Below are 23,507 nucleotides of genomic sequence, written 5' to 3' on the forward strand. Positions count from 1 at the left end.
ATATGAGTGGACTTGAGAGGCCTGTGCAGGAATGTTTTTCTTCCAACATCTACCACTAGGTGTCAGATTTCTCCTGCTCTTGCACGTGAAACCTGAAGCGCCTCTAACAACAGGGATCATTAATCCCATCAAACAGTCCTCTTCATCTTGGATTTTTTATCTAGCATCTAATCAGGTGAAAAATAACTGGTTGAACAACGTAATTCATCACCTAATGCACGACGTGCTCTCCCAAGTCATGCATCATTAGCTTGAAGCTTTGTGTTATTGATTAACAATGAGACCTCTGATGATGGAGCAAGTTAATCAACACAAGATGAGGTGTTACCTGGGAGCTTATTTAAAGATGATTCACAGTTTGGGTTGATGCTTTTCTGTCTGGGGGGGGGGGGGGGGGTCACACACAACACCTGAGACTGTTTGAGGCAAGGTAAGATACTTAACTGCATATGCCAATATCAAATATTTATTAAAAGTAAAAGACAAATCAGTCAATACTGAAGCTGTCGGTTGTTATTTGAGATGAATAATTTATTTTAAATGGAAAACTGGCCTTTTATCTAAAGCTGAGGGACCAACAGCTCATACATCCTTTAAAATGTTGGCACATCAGCCATCCCTCACTGACAACTAAATGTTTCATTAATCCTTTTATTTTTCTTCTTCAAGTAAAACTCAAGTAGAAAGATTTTGGAAGGAAGCATGGCGATACATACATGTGAGTCACAGTGACTTTAAGGCAAACTCACAAATAGTACAGAGAGAAACAGATGAGAGGAGGTAGGTAAATTAGATGACAACATTCAGCGCACACGCACACGCACACGCACACACACACACACACAAGTACATTCAGAGTGTATTCAGCTGCAATCTATGGAACTTGTCTCACACCCTCCCACATACGAACCGACGTACATATGCTAACAGGGGCCTCTCATGCACATCAGAACCTGCAGGAGGATGCCACACAGAATGGGAATGATGTAGCGACTGTAATCACTATAATTTGGACAGCTGTAATTACTGAACTCACTTCCATCCTCTTTGCTTTACAGAGACGCATTAGTACTCCCTCCTCCACTGGAGTCCCCAAAATATGGCAAAGTGGCTGACATGAAAAGGGGGAAAAACGGCTCTCTTTAAACCGAGAGCGTGAAAGTCTTTGAAGGGAGTTGCTGCTCTATAGACAGTGGAGAGTCCCTTTAAGAGCCGACTTGCAGCTGCAGGAAACGGGGGACAAGACAAGTTACATGGATGCTGATGTTTCCTTATTGATTCTGACAAGGCGTTCATCTGTTGAGAGGCGAGACGATGCCTCACGGTGTATTTAGTTTAAGTGTGTGATTTGACCTCAAATCAAGGACAGATGCCAATTACAGCCAACGTAGGCCGCCTTTGTTCCCCTCTAATTTCTTGTCTGTCTGATCTCAGTGGTGTGGTGAGGGGTGGACTTGCCTTGTGTGCAGATATATTGGTCTCCTCTGGTTTCTTGTTCCTGCTGCAGGTGGCTGATAAACACAATCAGTCTCGCATGTTCCCTCTCCAACAGTGTCATCCTGTGATTTTAATTGCCTCCATGCCTCTTCACAGCATCCAAGGTACCATGTCCTCTCGATCTATAACTATAGTGTCCTCTGGGCGGAGCACAGGGCTCAACTGCAATGGTGACTCTCAATTCCCATCATTCTGTTTTTTGTGTCTTTGAAATACTTCAGAGCTGATCTTCCCCTAGTTGTAAACTCTTGTTATCTGTTATCAGGGGTGAGGATGCACGGCACTCAGCTCTCCTCACAGCCCAAGCTCCCGCAGGAGGAGGACAGGGAGTCTGGTCTCGGCTCCACCCTTGACCTCAGCCGCAGCTTCGAGTGTTCCAAGCAACATACCAATCATGGCTCCAGCGAACCTTCGCTCAGGGAGGCAGACATGCTCCCTAAAAAGAAAGGTACAAGAGCGGCGTGAAGAGGAGAATCACGCGTTCACGTCCTGGGTTGGCGGCAGGTCTGATCTCTCTGGAAAGGCAAATAACAAGAGCAGAAGCCGAACCGCATGCTCATTAGATAAGGACATGCTCAAAAGACACACAGGGTCAGTGGGATCACGCAGTCTGGGCAACAAAGGCAAAGTCCTGCTGTCACTCAGCAGTATTTGGCTGCATATGGGTAATGTAGTATGTCAGATGGCTCAGCCCTCTATATGTGTGCTTACTGGGGTTATCGCTCATCTGCAACACACAAATCACAAGAATGAGAAACAGGGCAAAGTAGTGTCCAGACACATAAACATTTTTGTCTTATCTGTGGTATAGTTTTTGATAACTTTCCACTCCACTGTAGGAGACTTTGTGAGAGTAAAGCATCTCACTGTTTGTTGTTGTTGTTGTTTTGAACAGACAGCTCTCTACAGACCACAGGAGGGAGTCCACACAAGATCAAGCAGCTCCTTATCAATCTATCCAAGATCCCTCTCCTCCTCATCCTCCTTTTTCTCTTTGTATGCTCTTTGGACACTCTGAGCTCTGCCTTCCAGTTAGCAGGGGGTAAGTACCATAACCCTCACTGCCCCCTCAGCGGGTTGATAGTGACTCAGCCGGTTGATGTTTGACAAATAAGTGAGTCACTGCACAACAGTTCACACTGTCCTGCCGGAGCCGTGCTCTGTAATTTACCGTAAAGCTTCATAGGTTGACCTTTTTGGATTTGGGGAAACAAGCAGTTTGAATCTTGTTTAACATTGCTCTTGGCAACCTTGTCATGTCTGAGACCAGCATTTTTTTTGTGTGTGTGTGTGTGTGTTTCTTTGTGTATGTGGGCGGCATATTTAACCAGGTAAAGTGGCTGGGGACATTTTCCAGGACAATGCGGTGCTGTCTAACCCTGTGGCAGGGTTGGTGGTGGGAATCTTGGTTACTGTGCTAGTCCAGAGCTCATCCACCTCCACCTCCATTGTCGTCAGTCTCGTGGCCTCCGGACGTGAGTAGGCACATAAACGTGTGTGTATGTGTAAATGTGCAAGCACCATGTATCATAGCACAAGTTATTTTAGGTTTTAAATAAGACTCTGAAATGTCTGGCCTCATTTAGTCTGATATATATGTTGTGTATGTGTGTGTGTACTATATACACTGTATGCCTGTGTCTCTCTAGGTTATTATTTTGCATGGAAACATATAGTAAATAGAAAAACAGTAACACAGTAATAAATACAGAAAAGCCCCCCATGGTGTATATGTGGCAATAACAAATAGATCTAATTAATTTCTGGTTTATGGTTATAATCTTGGTTTTCTGGCTCCCTGCCCCATCTCATGCTGTGCTGGACCTATGGAGGATAAAGCCAATTAAGCTACATGATTTGCTGCGAAGCATTAAGGACCAAATTAGCAAATATGGTTTTGCTCAAATGCATAAATATGGGCAGATGAACGTGTATTAAGACAGAAGAAGATTTAGCTCTGTGAATATACACATAACCTACATTAGTGTTCACCAGCAATCAAGTTTAAACTAGCAGACGTGCACTCTCCTTGTAACATAATTTAAATGACAAGGCTGGTGTTATTTTAGATTTGTCGTATTGTTAACAAATCCCATGATTTTTCAATACTTTGCAACTTCCTGTCTGTGGTTCTCAACCCCAGGCCCATTTGTTCTCACCAATGACAAAATCTTGTGCTTCAAATCCAAATTTTCAGTTTTAAAAGGGCAAACAATGATTTCCTGAAACACCCGGGCGCTGTAGTTTTTACCAAACTTTAATCAAACAGGAGTAACTACAGCATTTGTCAGGGACTATTTTCAGATGTGGATTAATACACATTTGATGCTCTTGTATTTTCAGTAGCCAAAAGGTGTATGTGGGACTGACTCAAAATAAACTACAGTGCCTGTGTTCATCAAAAACAAAGGGGAGCATGTCAGGTGGTGCTCATGGCTCACTGATGTGTCTGCAGCTCATCATAAACTGTATAAGGTTTTAGCTACACAGAAAATGCTTGACGGTGGAATACATCTTTTTTTTTTTGTCTTTAAATGGGATCTTTTTGACAAAAAAATTTAAAATATCATCAGCATTATCCTCTACATTTAATGAAAACGACTTAATTATTAATAAGATAAGATAAGATAAGATGTACTTTAATGATCCCCCAGAGGGGAAATTCAAATACCACAGCAGCACTAGACAAACACAAAAAGACATTAAATAGAATAAGACAAAAGACAAAAAAAAAAATGAAATAAAATGAAATGATAGCAAATGAATAAAAAGATAAAATTAACGTAAGCCACCACCAGTTTCAACCAATAATATCATGACATCCACCCATCAATCAGTCTGCAACATTTAGCCGGAAAGTGCTAGTTACAGAGCTAGTAACAGTATGCTAAGTCCATGTGTGTCTGTTTCCCCAAAATTGTTATGGGCCCTCTGGCTAGAAGGTATTCACTTGAGGAAATGGTGTGACATCTATCCATCCATTCATTTTTCATCTGCTTATCCGGGGGCCAGGTCACGGGAGGAGCAGGCCAAGCAAAGCACCCCAGACGTCCCTCTACCCAGCAACACTATCCAGATCCTCCTGGAGGACCCCAAGGCGTTCCCAGGCTAGATGAGATATGTAGTCCCCTCAGTGTCTGATCGCTGAAATCTGTGACAGTTTCAGATTATGCCCAAGGCATTTTACAGCAGACTGCCTGTGCAACTAACATTACATGGAGCATACTTTGTTTTCACTCCCGAAACAATGTGGCTGAGGTCGAAGTTGTTTATTCATTAATCAAGTTTATTCATTCATTCACCTCTCCCTCGTTCTCCTCCTGGTGTAATACTGAGGGAGCCATACGTGCAGCATAGACTTTAAATATAATGGACATAGCTCCCTTGACGTCAACTCATTGGTTTGTGGACTGCCTCAAGTTTGGCATTTTGGCTGTCGACATCTTAAGGCCCTGACACACCAGGCCGATGGTCGGCCGTCGACCAAAGTCGGGCGTTTGGTGAGTGTCTGTCGGCCTAGTTTTTGTGGTGTGTCCCGCACCATTGGCACTTTGGCGTCTGTGTTGGCGTTGGTGGCTTTTCGGCCAATTGAGCATGTTGAATCGGGGGCGGAGCTTGTCGGTGAGAGAGATCTCTCTGATTGGCTGTTCAGGTTTTATTTCCTCGCCCCTGTAGCGAGTGAATCTTCTTTCCACTTTAACCTGAATAACAAACTGGAGCTAGCTGGGAGCGGCTAGCGGAGCGTTACACTGCAAAAACTCAAAATCTTACCAAGAATATTTGTCTTATTTCTAGTCAAAATGTCTCATTTCTAGTCAAAAAAAATCTCATTACACTTAAAATAAGACTCATCACCTAAAAAGTTACTTGTTTTTAGGCAATTTTCACTTGTTTCAAGTAAATTTTCACTTGAAATAAGTAGAAAAATCTGTCAGTGGAGCAAGGTTTTTTTTCTTATTACAAGCAAAAAAAACAATTGTGAAAGTGAAAATTGCCTGAAAACAAGTAACTTTTTAGGCGATGAGTCTTATTTTAAGTGTAATGAGATTTTTTTTGACTAGAAATGAGACATTTTGACTAGAAATAAGACAAATATTCTTGGTAAGATTTTGAGTTTTTGCAGTGTAGCCGCAGCATGACCGGAGGGAAGCACAGCCAGTTAGCCTCCGCTAGCCTCCAAGCTAGCCCCGGCTCTCCGTTTGGATCCAACTGGAGAACCGAGTCCTGGTTTGTTATTCAGGTTAAAGTGGGAAGAAGCATCAGGCAGCTGAGTGAAGCCTGCGGAGGAAACACTGGGACCGTCTGGATGTTATAGTAAGTGGAGGGGCTGCGGTGCTTGGCTGCACAGATACGAAACCCCTCTGCTGACAGGATGTATCACTCTCTCACTCTGCTCTCTCTCACCCAGGCGCAGAACATACGTGCCACTTGGCCGTCGGATGTAGTCCGTGTAGTGTGTTCAAATGCAACTGACACAGGGTGACGCGAGGTGACATAGACGACGCAACAGTTAGCTTTCGTCCCTGCTAGTTCTTTGATGTCGGTTTGGTGTGTCAGCAGCTTTAGGGTTTTGGAGCCAGAAGTGACCATATTTGGGCGAGAGGTCTAAGCTGTGAGGGAGCGAGGGGTGGATGTGACTGAGAAGCCGAGGACACTATTGGCAGACAGCCTGTCACTCAAAGTGTCCATTCCCTTAATTATGTGCAGTTATGGCACTTCCTGTCGGCTTCATGTTTTAGCCCCAGAGTCTGCCGCTTGGTGTGTACCCAGCAGTTCTCTGTAGCTCTACTGAACTCTAAGCCCCCCCCACTTTTGGTGGTCCAGTCAAATACGAAGGATTAATTTAAATCCACCTCGTAACTTCAACGCTCGATTGATAAGGAAATACCTCACAGTATAGAAACTAAAGAGACTCTAACTTCCGTTTTACAGGACTTTAATCTTCCTTTCATGTGATTCTTACCACACACTGGCCATTTGTAAAAACCAACTGAGAATTATCGTAATCCAACAGGTTGGATTTGAGGTCAGAGAAATAATGAAATCAAACAATTTCACACCCTGTAATCTCCCACCATCTCGGTCAGTCTAATTTATCATGCCTCATAGGACCATTACACGGCGAGGTTATGACCTGTCTATTTCTAATGAGCGCAGGCTCTGAGGTCTCTCCTCCTTCGTCTACGTGGTTAAGGTGAATGATATCAGTATGCAGTAGCTGCCTCTTTGCTTCTAAATCTTTTCTGTAAGAGACCTTAGGAGAGAGATTATATGCAATTATCGAAGAGAAAGAGACCGAAAAGGCATGGATGTGTGTATGAGCGAATGTGTCCTGTAGGTCATCATCATTAAAGGCATTCTCAACAATGAACATCCCTGCAGAGTGTGAAGGCTAAGCTGCCTCCACTTGCCTGCAAATTACAATCACCTTTCATCCCTATTAAAACTCCTGCTCCACTCTGAATCGCGGAGGGTCATGTCTTATTAATACATGCGTGATGCATTACCATTCACAATGAAGGCAGACATTTACCTGTTTGAAATGTTTTCATTATATATGCATATACTTTTACGAATAATAACTTCCAAATGAAATGTCTGTGTGGTCTCACTTCACAGTGCTAGAAGTGCGGTCAGCTGTTCCGATCATAATGGGGTCCAATATTGGGACTTCAGTCACAAACACCATAGTGGCAATGATGCAAGCAGCAGAGAGGAGCGAGTTCGAGCGGTGAGTGAAGTAAGGTGGCGAGGCAGAGGATGAGTGCAGGGGAAGAGCAGGGAAGAAGAAATTGAAAAAGAAAAGTGAAGAGGATAAGTGGTTTAGATGGAGGAAAGGAGGATAAAAGTGTTGAAAGTGCAAGAGAGAAAGCAGAGGAGGGTGAAGAGAAAGCATTAGCAGCTGCTCGCTGCCTCTTTGCTTCAGCCTCCATTAGAGTGTAATTTCTACAACAGTGACAATAATGGCACCAATCCACATTGATCCCACACCAGTAACCCTTTGGCATGAAAATATAAGGCACTGAACAGATGGCATGTTGCTTAATCTGTGCCTGGTAAAATAAGCATGATTTATTAAACTTTCATAACATACTCACACACTGAGTCAAAATAAAATGCTCATTACATCACGCACTTTCAAAAAAGTTGAGCCATGAAAAGCAGATTAACAAGCAATCATTTGGAGTAGTTGATCACGCTGATGGCCAACCTTAGGTAACACAAAAAATAATTGCAATCCACTGCAGTGCCTTCGCTGGGGCAACAATCCACGACTGCTTCAACTGGCTGTCGGTGCTGGTTCTGCTGCCGCTGGAGGTGTTGAGTGGCTTCATGGCTCGGCTGTCACACCTGCTGGTCACCAGCTTCAAGCTTCAACCGGGGGAGGAAGCACCTGAGCTGCTCAAGGTCATCACAGAGCCAGTCACCAAACTCATCATACAGGTAAAACTACCAGTTTTGTGACCGATGATTAGTTAAACCCCTCCTTCAAACAGTAGTCCAATCACAGCTTAGCAACCATAACTGTATGGCAGGTCTGTCAATCTTTGGATTTCTGTAGAAAGAGTGATACTAGGTGTCTTTTTTTACTTTCCAAAAACACAGAAGCATAAGTGTAAGGATTTGACTTTATACATTGACTTTATCTGCTCTAACCACAGACTGTATATAAAGATGGACAAGGTTCCTCCACTTACTCAGACTGTACAAAAAAACCCCCCCAAAATATCCAGAATACAGCCGCTGCCATCTTGTGCTGATGACATAGGTTGGAGCTAGAGTCTGCACGGTAGTGATCTCTGACCTGATTGGCAGGCGTAGGTGTGAATCATGACCCCAAATCCCCTTTCTATAGCATCAAATAATTAATTAAAACCAAAACTTGTAGGCCTATGTACAGCAGTGCAATTAGAAGTACCTAAAATGACAGAAATCATCTTAGGATTGACTTACTTACTTTAACTTTTTAGTTTGGCCCATATCCTATCTGCTAACGTGGAGGGGGCGGGGCTTATGACCTTTATTGAAGTCAGCTACCAGACAGTAATTGAGATGTTTTTGGCTGTCATGTCATCAATCTTTGTTATACAGTCTATGGCTAACTAGCTTACTGCCTACAGTCACAGAGTGGCTTTGCAGGCCAATAAGCATCAACCCAGTCTCACTCTGAAGTCTTTGAAATCCGTCACTTGGTTGGTGACTTCTGGCATCAGACACTGACGAATAAAGCCCTCCTTTCACATTGGCGTGATACACGTTAAACAATAGCAGTGCCCAGCGGTGTCAGGGGGAAACGCAGTGGGACAACATTGAAAGTTAAGGTGGCAGAAGACCAAGTAGAGCGGATGGGAGGGGTTGTGGATGGGTCCAACAACTACTGACTTTCACCCGGAAGGCCGGTGTTTGCTTCCCATAAGATTCTAAAGCCAAACCCCGTTCTTTTTTCCACTGCTCAACTACGTTTTGTTGCCTAAACCCAACCATGTGTGTTTGTCGGCAAAACATAACCATGTGTGTTTGTTGTTGAAAGAAAAAAATGTCAATTTGCATTGTTGTACCAACAAGGTATGTAAAAGGAAGAACTTAACATAGCATCCCGGAATGTCAACAACCAGGGCACCCAAGGTACCTTGCATGTCATATCTTAACGTGGAAAGTCTATGACCAAACACCATTTTGTGGCAAGGTTGGCGTGAGTATGTGTTGCAAGCACAGGTTACCTTGGCTTGTGGGTTGCAGATTCCATTATAAAACTAGCACATCCACTGTGCAGTATTTCCCCACTATGCAGAGGCCAGCTGTGGATGCTAACATTACAGAGGTTAGGTTAACCTGCACTTTAAGCTATATAGGCATCAAGTTTATTTTTTAAAACCTCTATCAAGAGTGTCATTTTATACGGAAGCGCATTGCATTCACTTGACAAATTAAAAAAGCCCTGTTTTTCGGAGTAATTTATTTATTTTCTGTTTTTTGGTGTAATTTTTTCTGTTTTTTCTGAGTATTTTTTTCCCTGTTTTTCATGGTAATTTTTTTCTGTTTTTCGTGGTAATTTTTCTTCCTGAACGAGGAGACGAGATACTTAACTAATTACGTGCCTTACCCTTATTGATCCCGTAGTTGAAATTGTCTAGGAGCAGGAGCATGGATGCATGACCAGGAGTTACCATGGATGCAGGGGTCACTTGCAGGTGCCAGGTGGGAGCTTCTGGTGAGATTTTGAAGTATCTCGTCTCCTCGTTCAGGAAAAAAAATTACCACGAAAAACAGAAAAAAAAAAAAAAAAAAATACCACAAAAAACAGAAAAAATTACCACGAAAAACAGAAAAAAATACACCCAAAAACAGAAAAAAACCCCCACAAAAAACAGAAAAAACCCCACGAAAAACAGAAAAAATACACCAAAAAACAGAAAAATAAATAAATTACTCTGAAAAACAGAAAAAATACTCCGAAAAACAGAAAAAAATACACCAAAAAACAGAAAAATAAATAAATTACTCTGAAAAACAGAAAAAATACTCAGAAAAACAGAAAAATAAATAATTTGCACCAAAAAACAGAAAAAATTACACCCCAAAACAGAAAAACAAATAAATTACTCAGAAAAACAGGGCTTTTTTAATTTGTCAAGTGAATGCAATACGCTTCCATAATTTTAAAACCAGTCAGCTGGAAACATAAAATTGTCAGGTATGCCAAAAGAAAGTGTTCATGCACAGCGAAAAAGATCCAAAGCAACAGAATACATGTTATTTTCTAAACATAAACTTTTTTTTTTTTTACAAAAATAATATATTCAGATGTAACCTCTTTGTTATCACCAACATCCTGATTAGTAACTTTAATTACATTTTTTTAGTAACTGTAGCAGATTATAGTTACATTCATTCTGTAATTTAAATGTATCCATTATCAGACAAAGAAAATGTAAAATTGTGACTTTAAATGTATTGGACTGAAATGTCAGGCTCTCCAGAGTAGAATGATGTATGGTACTTGATGCTGACTGCTCAAATTAGTTAGAAAATCAAAATAAGAGAGTCAGGTGACCCTGAAATTGTTCTAGGTCTTCCAGGGTTAATTACATTTAACTAGTTTTTAAAGGTGCTATATAAATAAAGTTATTATTATTATTATTATTATTATTATTATTATTATTAGTTCCTCCCCAACACTGCCTGATGCTGAGCTCACAGCATCAAAGTTGAGCTGGCCTCGACTTTTTCCAGCGCTCCAGTGATGCAGTGTAGTATCAACCAGTCATATTTTTTGTCTCTAGCTGTGGTGCTGTGTTATGTAGCAAAGTTGGCTGAGGCCACACTGTAGCTGTTGGCCCATAGTGTGAACACAGCAGCAGTGTCTAGCACAGCTGTGATGGGAATTGAACTCAGGCTTTCTGGTGGAAGGACTGAAGGTTTTAATACTTTCACCCTGCTCTCCTTTGACTCACTGAACTTTAAGGATGAAAAATATTTCTCCTTTCACCTTCAGCTGGACAAGTGTGTGATCACAGGGATCGCCATGGGAAATGAGGACATGAGGAATAGGAGCCTGGTGAAAAAATGGTGCCAGACTGACCTTGTTATGGTAATGGCCCCGTCTCCGCTGCTGTCTCCTGCACACGCAGACACATTGTGTCACACATTGGCGCCAAATAGAGCCTGACGCTGTCGCCAGTGAAAACTGTGTTGCTAATTTGTGTTTTCCTCACAGATGCTTCTATCTTTCTTTCTTCCTTTCTGCAGCCCACTGATAATGTGAGCACAGCAAACTGTGGCCCCAGTCATGACTTGTCCCAGTCGTCACTGAAGTGTGAGTTCAAACTCAATATTACCTGTAACACTCCCTCTGTTGTGAATTATACAATTTAATCTAGTAGCATTTTCTTCTTAAAAATGAAAGAAAATGTGTGTTGTTGGATAATTTCCTCATGATTGCTGGTCCTGTCACTCTGCAGGTAAGCATTTGTTTGTGTCTTCCGGGCTGTCAGACCTCACAGTGGGCCTGATTCTTCTGGCAGGCTCTCTGGCTGTCCTCTGTACCTGTCTGATGCTTCTGGTCAAGCTGCTCAACTCTCTCCTTAAAGGCCAAGTCGCAAAGGTTATCCATAAAGTCATCAACACAGGTGGGCGTGCTCTTGAACCGCTCAAGATTTTACACAGTGTATCAACATGTAGCAGCTGAATATGCAGATGCAGTTTTCAAATGAGCAAACAAGACAAGAAAACCTTTATAAGCTGCTTTGGATGCAAATTACAGCAAACAGGCTGTGAAGATACAAGTACTGATGTGTTTCTTTTTTGTGCACTGATGTGGATAATTTCAGTCTCTCCTCTCTTTGTCTCAACAGACCTGCCATATCCGTGTGGGTGGCTGTCAGGGTACATGGCCATGTTTGTGGGTGCAGGGGTAACATTTGTGGTCCAGAGTAGCTCTGTCTTTACTTCAGCCATGACTCCCCTAATAGGTGGGTGAAATATGCTTTTGCTCATGACAGATTATACACTATATTCTATGGAAATTAAGTTAAAACATACAAGATACGATGTCAACATGAGAAATGTGTAGTTGATAAAACTCATCAAAGCCTTAAAGCATGGACATCTATGTGCAGAAAACACATATGCCACACAATAAACATGACATTTTGTTATGCTCTGTCATTAAAGCCTCATACATTTGTTATTTTGGTGTGTTAAACTTATATAAAGTATTATGACATGACACATTTATTATGACACATGCCCTGCTGTCACCAAAATGTTATGCAATACCAACATCTGTCAAAACTAAAATGACAGATTTGAAGGCAAATGAATAAACAGACACATTTAGCATTCATTATAATCAGTTTAAGTACATTTAAGTGCACGAGCAACACTTAACTTAACCTATGCTTTTTTTTTTTCTTTCTGCAAAACCGTGTGGTTTTATTCTGCAAAACACCAGAACTGAGAATAAACAACATAGTTAAAGATTCAGCGATGACATGCAAAGTGAGTTCACAGTGGGTGACTGCTTCCAACAAAGAGAGCAAAGTGACTTGTAAAATCACAGTATTTATCGGCTGCTGCAAGATTTCACACAAACGCACTTTGTTCTTTGATGGATTTGTTTATACTGTCATGACATTTAAGGATAGCATTAAAACGTCATAAATTCTCTGTGACCTTAAGCACTTAAGGGTTTTCGCACTTATGTCCATCTCACTTAAAGCTACAGTAAAAAAAAAAAAGTGTTACACTGCCTCCTTGTAGCAATTCAAATGGCACTACTGCACGTGAAACATAGACTGTATATACAGATAGACAGCACGTCTCCACTACTGTACAGAAGTGAAGCTAAATTATCCAGGATACGGCCGCTGCCATCTTGCTCTGGTGGCGTCATTTGGAGCCAGAGTCTGCACAGTACCAACCTCCGCAGTATCAAGTACCCCTCCCATACACCTGTCTGACCAACTGTGACCAGCAGCACTGAACGTGAGCCCACCAATTGGCTCACACAGTTGTCAGTGATGTTGTAAAATGGCCGTTTTATAGTATTAAATAACTAATTAAAAACCAAACGCATCAGAAAAATGAACATTTGAACATACAGCAGTGTGATAATGACAGAGAACCATCTTTGGAAAAAATTAATATGATGTGTACTTTTATTTTTTTGGCCAGTGTCCCATACACTAATATGGAGAGGGTGGGCTTTATGACCTATACTGCAGCCAGCCAGCAGGGGGCGATCCAGATGTTTCGGCTTTACTTCTGGGGAGCTGTAATGTCATCTATCTTTATATACAATCTATAGCCTAGCCCTTTTTAAACAGGAATTGTGCAAATTTCCAGGAAAGCCCAATCAGTCTTCATTCAGCATTGGCAGTATAAAAACAAAATCGGGGAGTGCAGCAATATGCCGCCTGCCTACTTTTGTTCATACAGAATGTGCCTTTTTTGGGGCAATGGGCGTGAGCAAGCAACAAAACGTGTGGCTCAGCATGTGACGTAAAAAGTCTTGCTCCGAGGGAAGCTGCGACGATTCTCTCGTAAGTCGGCCATCAACTTTTTTCAGCTTCGTACGCCACTTAGCAACTCCCATAGGAATGAACGGGGCCCCACCTCCGCCGCCGTATCTAGTTCTCTTTATATATTTATGTTTTACAGCTAAACAGTGCACTTCAATATGTTTGTGAAAACACTTAAGATCAAAAATAGGCTCTGATTGGTTGTTTTCTGTGAGCTGTGGTGGATTCAAGTACATGCCAGAAGCACACGGAGTGGGAGAACACACTTGATATTTTCTCAGACTGTCTGCCTCTTGTACTTCTGTGCGGATGTAGTGACACTTTCAGTAAATATCACAAAAAGTAGTATTTTATAAAAGTCACCAACTGCATCTTTAAGTGGCTGCTAATAGCGCACAGTGTGAACACAGCAATAGATCAAGTTGCTGCATGGCTTTGTTTTGGTGTCTTGGATGTGCAGTATCTTCCTTCCTCATGACCACCACCCACCTCAGTGACCACAGGAGGTCAAACCATTTTCAAACACCCCGAGCTATTAAAAGCTGAACAATATCAATTTAACCTTGTACAGTGTCATCACCTCTGTGTGAGTGTGAAACCTGAGGCGGCATTGCTTGGTTATTAAAGTGTAAGAGATATATGAGTGATGTTTAATGACTAGTTGATCCCTGGCAGTTGTCCACCACTTTATTCTCTCTGAAGAAATACTTGCAGACAAATTGGATGGTTAGTCATAGCAGCCTGACGGGTAATTGGTGGTACTTTTGTTGGTTTTACATCAATATATAGATGGAAACCAACCTTAATTGCCATATAAGATTTCTGTAATTCATAACACTATAGTCTTTCATTGCAACTTTACTTTGTGATTCAGTAGAAGTGTACAAGGCTTCAAAGTGGGAGTCTTGTATGACTAATGCCAATGTGACACATTATGTCTATGTGCTTTCTGTGTGTAGGATCAAAGGATATGGCACTGTAGATGAAGAAGAAACAAAGCAAATTCAAACATAATTCACAGTGCACCAAAGCAGTGAGATTGTTCATACTTATGACTTTACTTTTCCAGTAACGTAACCTCAGGTGCTCACTGCCCACCTGAGTGCCACACCTGTTTATCACTGTCCAGCTTGACTCTGCTGCTCAGTTAGTTTTCTCCTGTTTGTGTCAGCTGATCCTGGTGTTTATAGTCCGGGGGCGATCCCAGCATCTGCCCAGTCTGAAGGTTGGACTGATGTTAAGTTTCTTCTCATCCTGACCCCACAGTTATGTTTTATTTGGTGCAAGTCTTCGTGGAGTCTCTTGTAATGTCTTATTAAACTGGACTCTAACTGTGCAGAGTTTCAGATCTCATCCTTGAGCTGGCCAGCAATGTGCAGAGGTGGCGACCAATCATGTTACATGCCTGAACTCTGCTTCTGGCATTTGAGATTTGCCACTGCGTTTGAGAGCTCAGACGATCTTTTATATGCAGTGTACTGTATGTCAGTTTGGGATCACTTTGTTTTAAAGGTCTGGTGTGTAGGCTGTAAGGGGATATATTGGTAGAAACAACCTGTCCAACTCGTCAAATACTGATGCTTGGTCAGTGGCCCTCTGTGTCAGATACCAACGCACAACGGCACTCTTTAGCATCAAAATGAGATGCATATTTTATTGCTCAAAGCAACTGCTGTAGTACAAAAAGCGAAATAAGTCAGCATAAGGTGGGAGGTAAGAGGGGTGGATGGGTCAAACAACCTCCGGACTTTCACCTGGGAGACTGTAGTCTCGCCACCAGACAATCAGAGATCTCCGCCTTCTGATAGTCTGGGGACACTCCTTTCTAAAGTGTGTTTAACACACCGGCGAAAACGGCCAGCAACAAAGCAACTCCTCTTGCATTTTTGAAAAGGACATGCGTTCTTGGAAATGTGTGCTCCCCCTTTTCTCGTCCGCAAGGAAACAAACACACGGAGAGCTTGAAAATGGATGCCGAGAGATTTAACTCCGTTTTATCAAACGTGTGCTGATCTGTGAAGAAAATATTGTTTCCAGTGGATGTCTTAGTTACAACATTATTGAGCTAACTGGAGTAGTTTCATGTCGTATCCGACAACGGGAGGCTTTCAACAGATGACGTCCTGATGTTAGCTTTGCTGCTAGTGTTAGCTGTCCCTGTCATCTGCAGCCACTGATGCTTTCTAGACATCGTGATTTCCTAAAACTGAATAAATACCACACATAGCAACACAAAACTGCTTTGCTAGCTCAATCATGTTGTAACTAAGATATCCGCTGGAAAAGATATTTTTTTCACGGACCGTTTAATGAGTTATTACCTATTACAGACACCGCTAACGGCTAACAGGGCTAATAGCTAATGGTTAGCCCAGATAAACGTGCACACAGAAATAGTAATGTTTGTTCAATCATTGTGTTTATCGACTTTACAAACATCGGATTAGTCCAAACGATGATACAGTGATGTGAAAAATGTGATATATAGGCTATATATATATATATAGCTAAAAGCTCTGCTGGTTTTCTACCCAGAAGTATTTGTAAACAAGAAGGCGATTCCCTCTAACGTTATAGTCCGGCCGGACGGATGAGTCATGGCCTTGTAAAAGATTATGTTTGTTTCTTTTAGTTGGCGAGAATGTGTCGCTGCAAACGCGACAAACATCCACTGAACTTTGACGGCGTTTTCTGCGAGCACGCTGAGCCATTTTGTACCGCTACACGTGTTTCTAGTGGGACTATGTTTACAAGCACAAGAGTTCAGCGAGCCACCGAAGGACCGCCCTGCAGATTTACTATGTTCTGCAACGTAGGGAGTTTTTTTTAAACTCTGAAATTGTATCCGCCCATCTAAACACAAAATCAGGGAGAAAGTCATCAGTCTTTAATTAAGCAAAGCGTCTAAAGACTGACTTGTGAGTCTAGGGAGACTGTTGTTCTTGCCCCGTGAGAAACCAAAAGTTATTTTAATAACAACATAGCGTGCTAATATGTTTAGCATACTACGCTAGTGATGTAAGCTATGTCACATGACATGTGTGACATATGTCATGTGACGCTAAATTGCATTAGTAACAAGCGTACTTATTTAAACCCAACCATGATGCCTTTTTCCCAACCTAACAATGTGCTATTGTTGCCTAAATCTATGGAAGTAAACCTAAAAACAAAATGTTTTACCTACATACAAGACCATCACGAGCATAAACTGTACATTTCCTGCGATAATGAAGTTTATTTGGAAAAGACACGATGCATGTAACAAGTGTAAATTGACATGGGGTCCCTGAGCATCCAAAACTGACACTCGAGCATCATAGTTTGACGTGTAGGGCCACTGACCAAGTCTGAATACATTGGCAGAAATGGAATATAATATTCATAATATGTTTTCAATAGTGTGTAAACACCTGAAACTAAGAACTGTTGTGTTTTTGTTACCTTATTATGAGCCATTTATAGCGACATAAGAAGTTGGTCCTCTCCATGGAGTCCATCATGTTGTTTCTTTGGACAAACCAAACACTGGTTCTACATAGGGCCATTCACGTTTCACATTTTTGTGTCAGCCACTGCAGTTGTCCTACACCAGGGGTACGCAACCTGCTCCTCCATAACCCCATGTGGCTCTTTAGCCCCTCTCCAGTTTCTCCCTGTGGCTTTGACAGAAAATGAATAACCGTTGTTTTATTATTATTATTATTATTATTATTTAAATTTTAATTTATTGTTGTAGGCCTAAAGTGATTCTTACATTCTTCAACTGTAAAAATGCGTAGCCTTTACACTGATTAAAATAAATGTTTTTAAACATTTCGTCAACTAAAATGTGCATCATATGTTGGGCCTGACGCCTTTTCCTCTAAAAACATCACTAGCAATTGCTGCAGCCGTCTTCAGTCTATCTAGCCAGGCTAGCTGTAGATTCCAAAGAGGCAAAATCAAAATAGAAAATGTAACAATGCATGGACAAATTTGTTTGCTTTAATTGGCAACACTGCAAAGTAAAGTAACAAATAAAAAAAAAAAAAGCTCACTTCATGTCGCCACCTTTTGCTAAAACATATTGATGAATGCTTATTTAGATCTAATAGTAATGTTGATGAGCTAAATTTGACTTAAAAGGTTATGTTACCTTTATTTTGAGGCTCTAATATGTTTTGCGGCTCTAGATACTAAAGGTTGCCGACCCCTGTCCTACACACATGGCACCTGGGAGAAGTTTCAGTGGGTTGTAATCTGTGGTCTCACCACTAGATGCCTTTAAATCCAACACACCAGATCTTTAAAGTTGCTGTAGCAGAGAGAGAACGACTGAAAACAGCAACAAATAATTTTTGCTGTCAATCAAACCTGGAAGAATCGCTGCTGTAAATCAAGCAGCTCATAAAGTGGGCTGCTATTTCCAAGGCCACTGTTTTATCCCCCAAGTTATAAATTCCAACACCACAACCTCTAAACAGACATTTACTGCTATAGTTATAAATTATTAACTGTACATTGAACAAAGGTTTACCCGATTGCTCCTGTCATGTAATTAATGACTAATTTAATTTAGTGTGTCCTCATACTAGCAGGAGAATACCTCAGATTTCATTGTTTGCTTACAGCTCATTTTCCATCTAGATGGGGCCAAATAAGGACATAAATCTGCTTATTTCCACTGATTGAGTCTTGTGGAGTTTGTAAGAACATTTTGCAGAACCGGCACTGTATGCCACTGGCTAAATGAAGCATGTAAAATCAGTGATGACTGAGTCATCAGCCTGCTACTCACTGATAAATGTGAGATGGGAATCATGTTTCATTTTAAACAGGAATAGTTAGAGGCCTGGGAGGAAAGCTAAAAGGCAAGAGGCATGGATGATTTCCAGTCTGCAGATATACTTCATTAAATATTTCTGTTAATTTTACTTTAGATTATAGCTTCACCTCCCCTTCAACCACTGCTGTCACATCACGTATTGAGAGAACCTTTAAAATAAAATAAAGAGTACAATTTCGGCAGTTTCAACTACACAGATAGATGCTAAAGCAGCATCGACCTACTTTGGTTGTCAGTTGCTGTCAAGCAGCCACTCATTTGATAGTCATTAGTCATCTTATCTGGCAAAGTTATATTTCAGCCTCTATAATTCCTCAGTTGCTTTTGAAAAAAAATTGGCTTTTGTTCAGTTTAAACACCAAGTACAAATGATTTTATATTTTGTCTGTTTTTCTGAGATATAATTTGAGTGGTATGAACAGTTCAAATTGTTCTTTTTAAAACATTTTCTGCATTTCTGTCAGCGCTGTGGTTTTACACAGCTTGTTATCCTTGTGAAAGGAGTGAATTTAGATATTATCGACTGCTCAGAAATGTAATCCCAGTCAAAGATTTCATCTTTACAAGATAGAGCAGTGTAGCGTTTACACATTTACCATTGCTGACACTTGTCTTTGTCACACGTCTTTTATCGTGGCTGCAGCTCCAAAGGTAGAGCAGGTTGGTTACTGATTGAAAGATTAGCAATTTGATCCCAGCCTCTCGCAGTCCGCGTGTCGAAGTATCCCTGGGCAAGATACTGAACCCCAAATTGCTCCCTAATGTGCCATGGGTGTGTGTATGTGTGTGTTTAAGCTGAAAGCAGGTGGCACCTTGCACAGTAGCCTTGGCCACCAGTGTGTGAATGTGTGTGTGAATATGACATGTAGTTTAACACAGAAGAGACGTCAATAGCATCAACTAGTTTCTGAGAAAGAAGTAAATACTACAAAAGCTACATGTTTAGCACCTCCTGATTATCCATATTTATTTACTGTCCTTGTTTCCTGTCGTCTCCCTCAGGTATCGGTGTGATCAGTCTGGAGCGGGCCTATCCTCTCACCCTTGGGTCCAACATCGGCACCACTGCCACGGCCCTGCTGGCAGCCCTGGCCAGTCCTGGGAACAAGCTAGCAGCTGCCATACAAGTAAGCCAGTGTTTCATACAACCAGCCATTTAAAAACTGCAGGAGAATGAGGAAAAAAAGAAAAGTAAAGGCACCATTACCACTACCCTCCCACTTTGAAGGCAAAACGTATTTTCATGAATATATTTTCCACTGATATGCCTCTCAGAGGGGAGGATGCACACAGACAGCGAGACAACACTAAGGGAGCCCCGCAAATATAATTTTTCCCTACTCGAGCAAAAAACATGGGAGAATTATCTGCAGATGGTAGATTATGATAATGTTATGTATATTTATGAACATGGGTTTATGCATAAATAAGCTGGAGGCAACTAAGCGGACGCCTCAGGGAAACTGTTTGTTAGTCTTCTTGTTGAAATGAAACTGAAAACATCTCATGTTACTGGTTTATAGAATTAATGATACATGATGACAAAATAGTTCATGTAGACTCTCTGAGGATGTACATACCAACACACACTGACTGTTATTTACATCCTGCAGCACTCACACACTGTTTCTCTCTCCTTTCTTTGCTTGCAGATCGCTCTGTGTCACCTCTTCTTCAACGTCCTTGGCATTCTGCTGTGGTATCCTCTTCCTGTCACGCGCCTGCCGATAAGGATGGCTCGAGTCCTGGGTGAGCGCACTGCCAAGTATCGCTGGTTTGCAGTCTTGTACCTTCTCCTCTGCTTCTTGCTCCTGCCCTCACTTGTGCTGGGCCTCTCGCTGGCAGGCTGGAGGGTGATGGCAGGTGTTGGGGCTCCTTTCCTTGGTGTGACCGTCTTCATCGCCATGGTAAATGTGATGCAGACTCGTAGTCCTCACCACCTGCCTACTAAGCTCCAGAGCTGGGACTTCCTGCCCCAGTGGATGCGCTCTCTCAAACCGCTCGACCGCCTCATCACCAAGGGGACTGCATGCTGCGGTTCTGCGTGTGAAGTGGGGCAGGGAGAAGAAGAGGAGCATATATCGACACAGACGACATCTGACGACATGCAGAAAGAGTCAGCACAGAGGAAAGCACAGCTGGCTTATGACAACCCGGTCCTGGACTACCTGGATGAGATCAGACCAGGTGTAAGGGTGCTTAAATTAAAAGGGTTAGAGAGGTGCAACAGCACTCCACTGTAGTCAGAGTGACAACTTTTATGCTGAATTTTTTGTCAATATCATAATTTGGAAATTAAGCCAGTTTTTATCATTAATTAATAATTGGAAGACAGCCTACCGAAGGCAGGTTAAATATCATGAGTGCAGCATGAGATTTTCATCCATGTTTGATTTTCGTCCAACTGAGCAAGCTCTGCCTATTGATGAAGATCATCTGATATGATAAAAAGCCCCCAAAACAGTTACTGTATGCACCTTGAGTTAACTTGTCACTTGTTGTCAAGATCAAGAATGAACTTTGAAGTTCAGTTGATGGTGAACTGCAAACAGATTATGAGTCTGTAACTGCATTAAAGGTACCCTGAGGAGCTTTTGACCACGAGTGGTGTTATGGAGCAATGTTTTTATGAGTCATTGCCTATTCTGTGTGTGCACAGGTATGAACAAGCATACATTCTGTGTTTGGTTTCCTGCCATTTCACTGATTTGCCAAAAAATGTAGCAATGCACCAACAAAGGCAATGAAGAAGAAGAAGGCCAGCAGTTGTAGTGAGAAGCGCAAAATGTAAACTTAACTAGCCAACAACATTTCTTGCAGCAAATATGTAAAATGGGTTTATATTAAATAAGTACTGCTGGAAAGATGGTCTTGGCATAAAACTAGGCTGTCCAGATTTATAGCGGCCCAGATTTATAGTGACCCCGATCCGCCCCCCACTGTCACCCCCACACATAGGTAAAAAAGAGAATCAATGTTCTGTTAGTTAGGCTAACTTACATTGCAGCACAAAGTTGAAATGGCAGCGGCAGTAGCCTTGTCAGTGATCAATCCACATTACACCGATTCAAGAAGGGGATAGGCTGGAGCAGATCCTTGCTGAGTTGGGAAAGCAAGGTGTTCAATTTTCCACGTAATTCTCGGTTAATAAGACTGCACAGCTGATCCACTGATAACCCGGTGTTTGTGCTACAACTAATGGTGCGTTCAGTTGTACTCGTGAGTCAGAGTTTTGAAGTCGGAAAAGCATTGAAATCTAGCATCTACAAGCATAAACGTTGGGGTTTTCGTTTCATTTCATTAACTGTCCATTTTTTTCGAATTCCATGTTCCATCTCCCAGTTTTTAAGCTGGGAAGTGCTCAGTTCGGGGGTTACGTTGTTCAGAGCTCCAAGTTCCGACTTCCAATGTAGGCACGATAAGGCACGATTCTCGACCCCGGGGTCCTAAGAGGAGCTGGTAGCTGTGCCTGTGCCTATAGCGGTTACCATAGTGATCATATACAACTTTGCCACATGAAGTCAGAGAAGAAAGAAAAATCATCATAGTGTTTTTTTTCAAGAACCAAAAGATGTAAATATCCTATGCCTGTTGCCTGTTGACTTTCCCAGGTGTGGCAAATATTTGTTTTGTAATGTTGAGTAGCTAGTCTGACAATAATAAGAGGCATTTGGACTTACCTGAAGTAGGCTAAATGTGAAATAACAGCATTCTAGGCTGTAGGTGAATATCTTTAATGTTGTTATTTTCATGTATAATGTTATTTTAGTAAGCAGCAAGTTAAATTCATTTCATTTCATATTTCATGCTATGTAGGCTTTACTTATTTTTATTTATGTGAATCTGTTGTTTCAGTGTTTATACTTCCGTTTTCATACACACTGTTATGTTTATAATCATTTACATGAAGGCACGAGTGTGAATCATTTCAATTTTATTTTATTATTAATTTTTGCTCATAGGTTCTTTGCTTTTTTTCTCAGAATACAGTTAAATTTTTTGTGCTGAGATTCTTCATCCTGCTGAGATCAGCAAATGTTTAAATAAAACATATGCAGAAGGCATGAAGTTTTGGTGCGTGATTGACATACCAGACAAATAACAGTTTGATCATGTATGGCTAGTGTTGATCAGGTAGGCCTTTGTTTGCCAATGTTCATTCAGTCAGAAAACTCACGATTTTAATGTTTAACTAATTGAGTTGGAATCATTTGCTGACAGCTTGGTCCCTCCCAGTTCAAAAATCCCATCTGCGCCCCTGCGTACATGAAACACCCCTACAAATCACGCCCACCACTAGTACAAGACAAACCCACCAACGCAAGGGCTATCTGAACCCTGCTACAATGCTACACTGTAGTGAAAAAATGAGACCAAATGTTGCAGTAACATAAAACATGAAGATGTGATTCACTTTATAAGTAACGAGATGCAACCCTTCCCATTACCCTTATCTTAACCTTAGCGCCTCTCTTTTGATGTAATACTTCATAGTGAGCTAAGTGCTGATTTAGCATTAGCATAAGTAACAAAATGTGACCATCCCATTACCCTTATCCTAACCTTAACACCCCTCATTTAACGCAACACCTCATAGCTAGCTAATCGCTAATTCATGCTTAGTTTTAACATTTCATCTCAGTAGCCTATTATCAGCTTCTGTATTTACATTACAGGAAACAGTATGGTGCCACCTTTGTAACCACAAATGCTGGTATTGTAGCCAAAATGTGGAGTTAAAGGGAAATTTTGGTTTATTCCAACCTGTCTCCTATCATCCTAAATTTGTTTCAAGTGACTAGAGATTTCAGGCACGGTATGAGATCGCTGCTTGTTCTCGCGATATTTCGGCCACACTTTGGAAAGCAGAGCTAAATGGCAAACAAACATGGCAGCACACTGGTAAGGTAAGACAACACGTTTACATGTCGTTTTCTATATGTTCTCTGACATTTATCCTAATGATATGAGGCGGTCTTTGTGGGAAAAAAAGCTTGTTTAGTGGACTAACTTTGCACTTGAAGTATGCCCGTTCACTTACGTTTTAACAGGTCTGACGCTACTATGCGCCCCGGCTGTATCTAGGCTAACGGCTAACATGCTAACTATTATTTTTATGTCACTAGTCACTTGAAACAAATTTAGGACAATAGGAGACA

General features: G+C 41.5%; 1 protein-coding gene across 3 annotated transcripts; it reads left to right on the forward strand.

Annotated features, from left to right (window-relative positions):
* Positions 1-362: 362 nt before the first annotated feature.
* Positions 363-22,412, forward strand: LOC125894400 (sodium-dependent phosphate transport protein 2A-like). Of its 3 annotated transcripts, none has more exons than XM_049585749.1 (13): positions 363-430; positions 1,594-1,667; positions 1,763-1,945; positions 2,393-2,539; positions 2,829-2,972; positions 7,117-7,228; positions 7,746-7,941; positions 10,994-11,089; positions 11,248-11,314; positions 11,460-11,627; positions 11,853-11,969; positions 19,351-19,475; positions 20,001-22,412. In XM_049585749.1, the coding sequence occupies exons 2-13, from the start codon at positions 1,607-1,609 to the stop codon at positions 20,589-20,591; spliced, it is 2,007 nt and encodes a 668-aa protein (XP_049441706.1). In that variant the 5' UTR covers positions 363-430; positions 1,594-1,606; the 3' UTR covers positions 20,592-22,412. The 3 variants fall into 3 exon arrangements, with proteins under 3 accessions (XP_049441706.1, XP_049441705.1, XP_049441704.1); XM_049585748.1 differs by having other exon boundaries at positions 380-430; positions 1,508-1,601; XM_049585747.1 differs by having other exon boundaries at positions 414-430; positions 1,508-1,667.
* Positions 22,413-23,507: the final 1,095 nt, after the last annotated feature.

Source organism: Epinephelus fuscoguttatus, linkage group LG9, assembly GCF_011397635.1.
Source record: "Epinephelus fuscoguttatus linkage group LG9, E.fuscoguttatus.final_Chr_v1".
Taxonomy (NCBI): Eukaryota; Metazoa; Chordata; class Actinopteri; order Perciformes; family Serranidae; genus Epinephelus; species Epinephelus fuscoguttatus.

Excerpts from the sequence above, each read along its gene's own strand:
- LOC125894400 (XM_049585747.1), top strand. The coding sequence starts at position 1,535 with ATGTTCCCTCTCCAACAGTGTCATCCTGTGATTTTAATTGCCTCCATG. Across the intron at positions 11,090-11,247 it reads GCCAGACTGACCTTGTTATG|CCCACTGATAATGTGAGCAC; the intron begins GTAATGGCCCCG and ends TCCTTTCTGCAG. Across the intron at positions 11,970-19,350 it reads AGCCATGACTCCCCTAATAG|GTATCGGTGTGATCAGTCTG; the intron begins GTGGGTGAAATA and ends CGTCTCCCTCAG.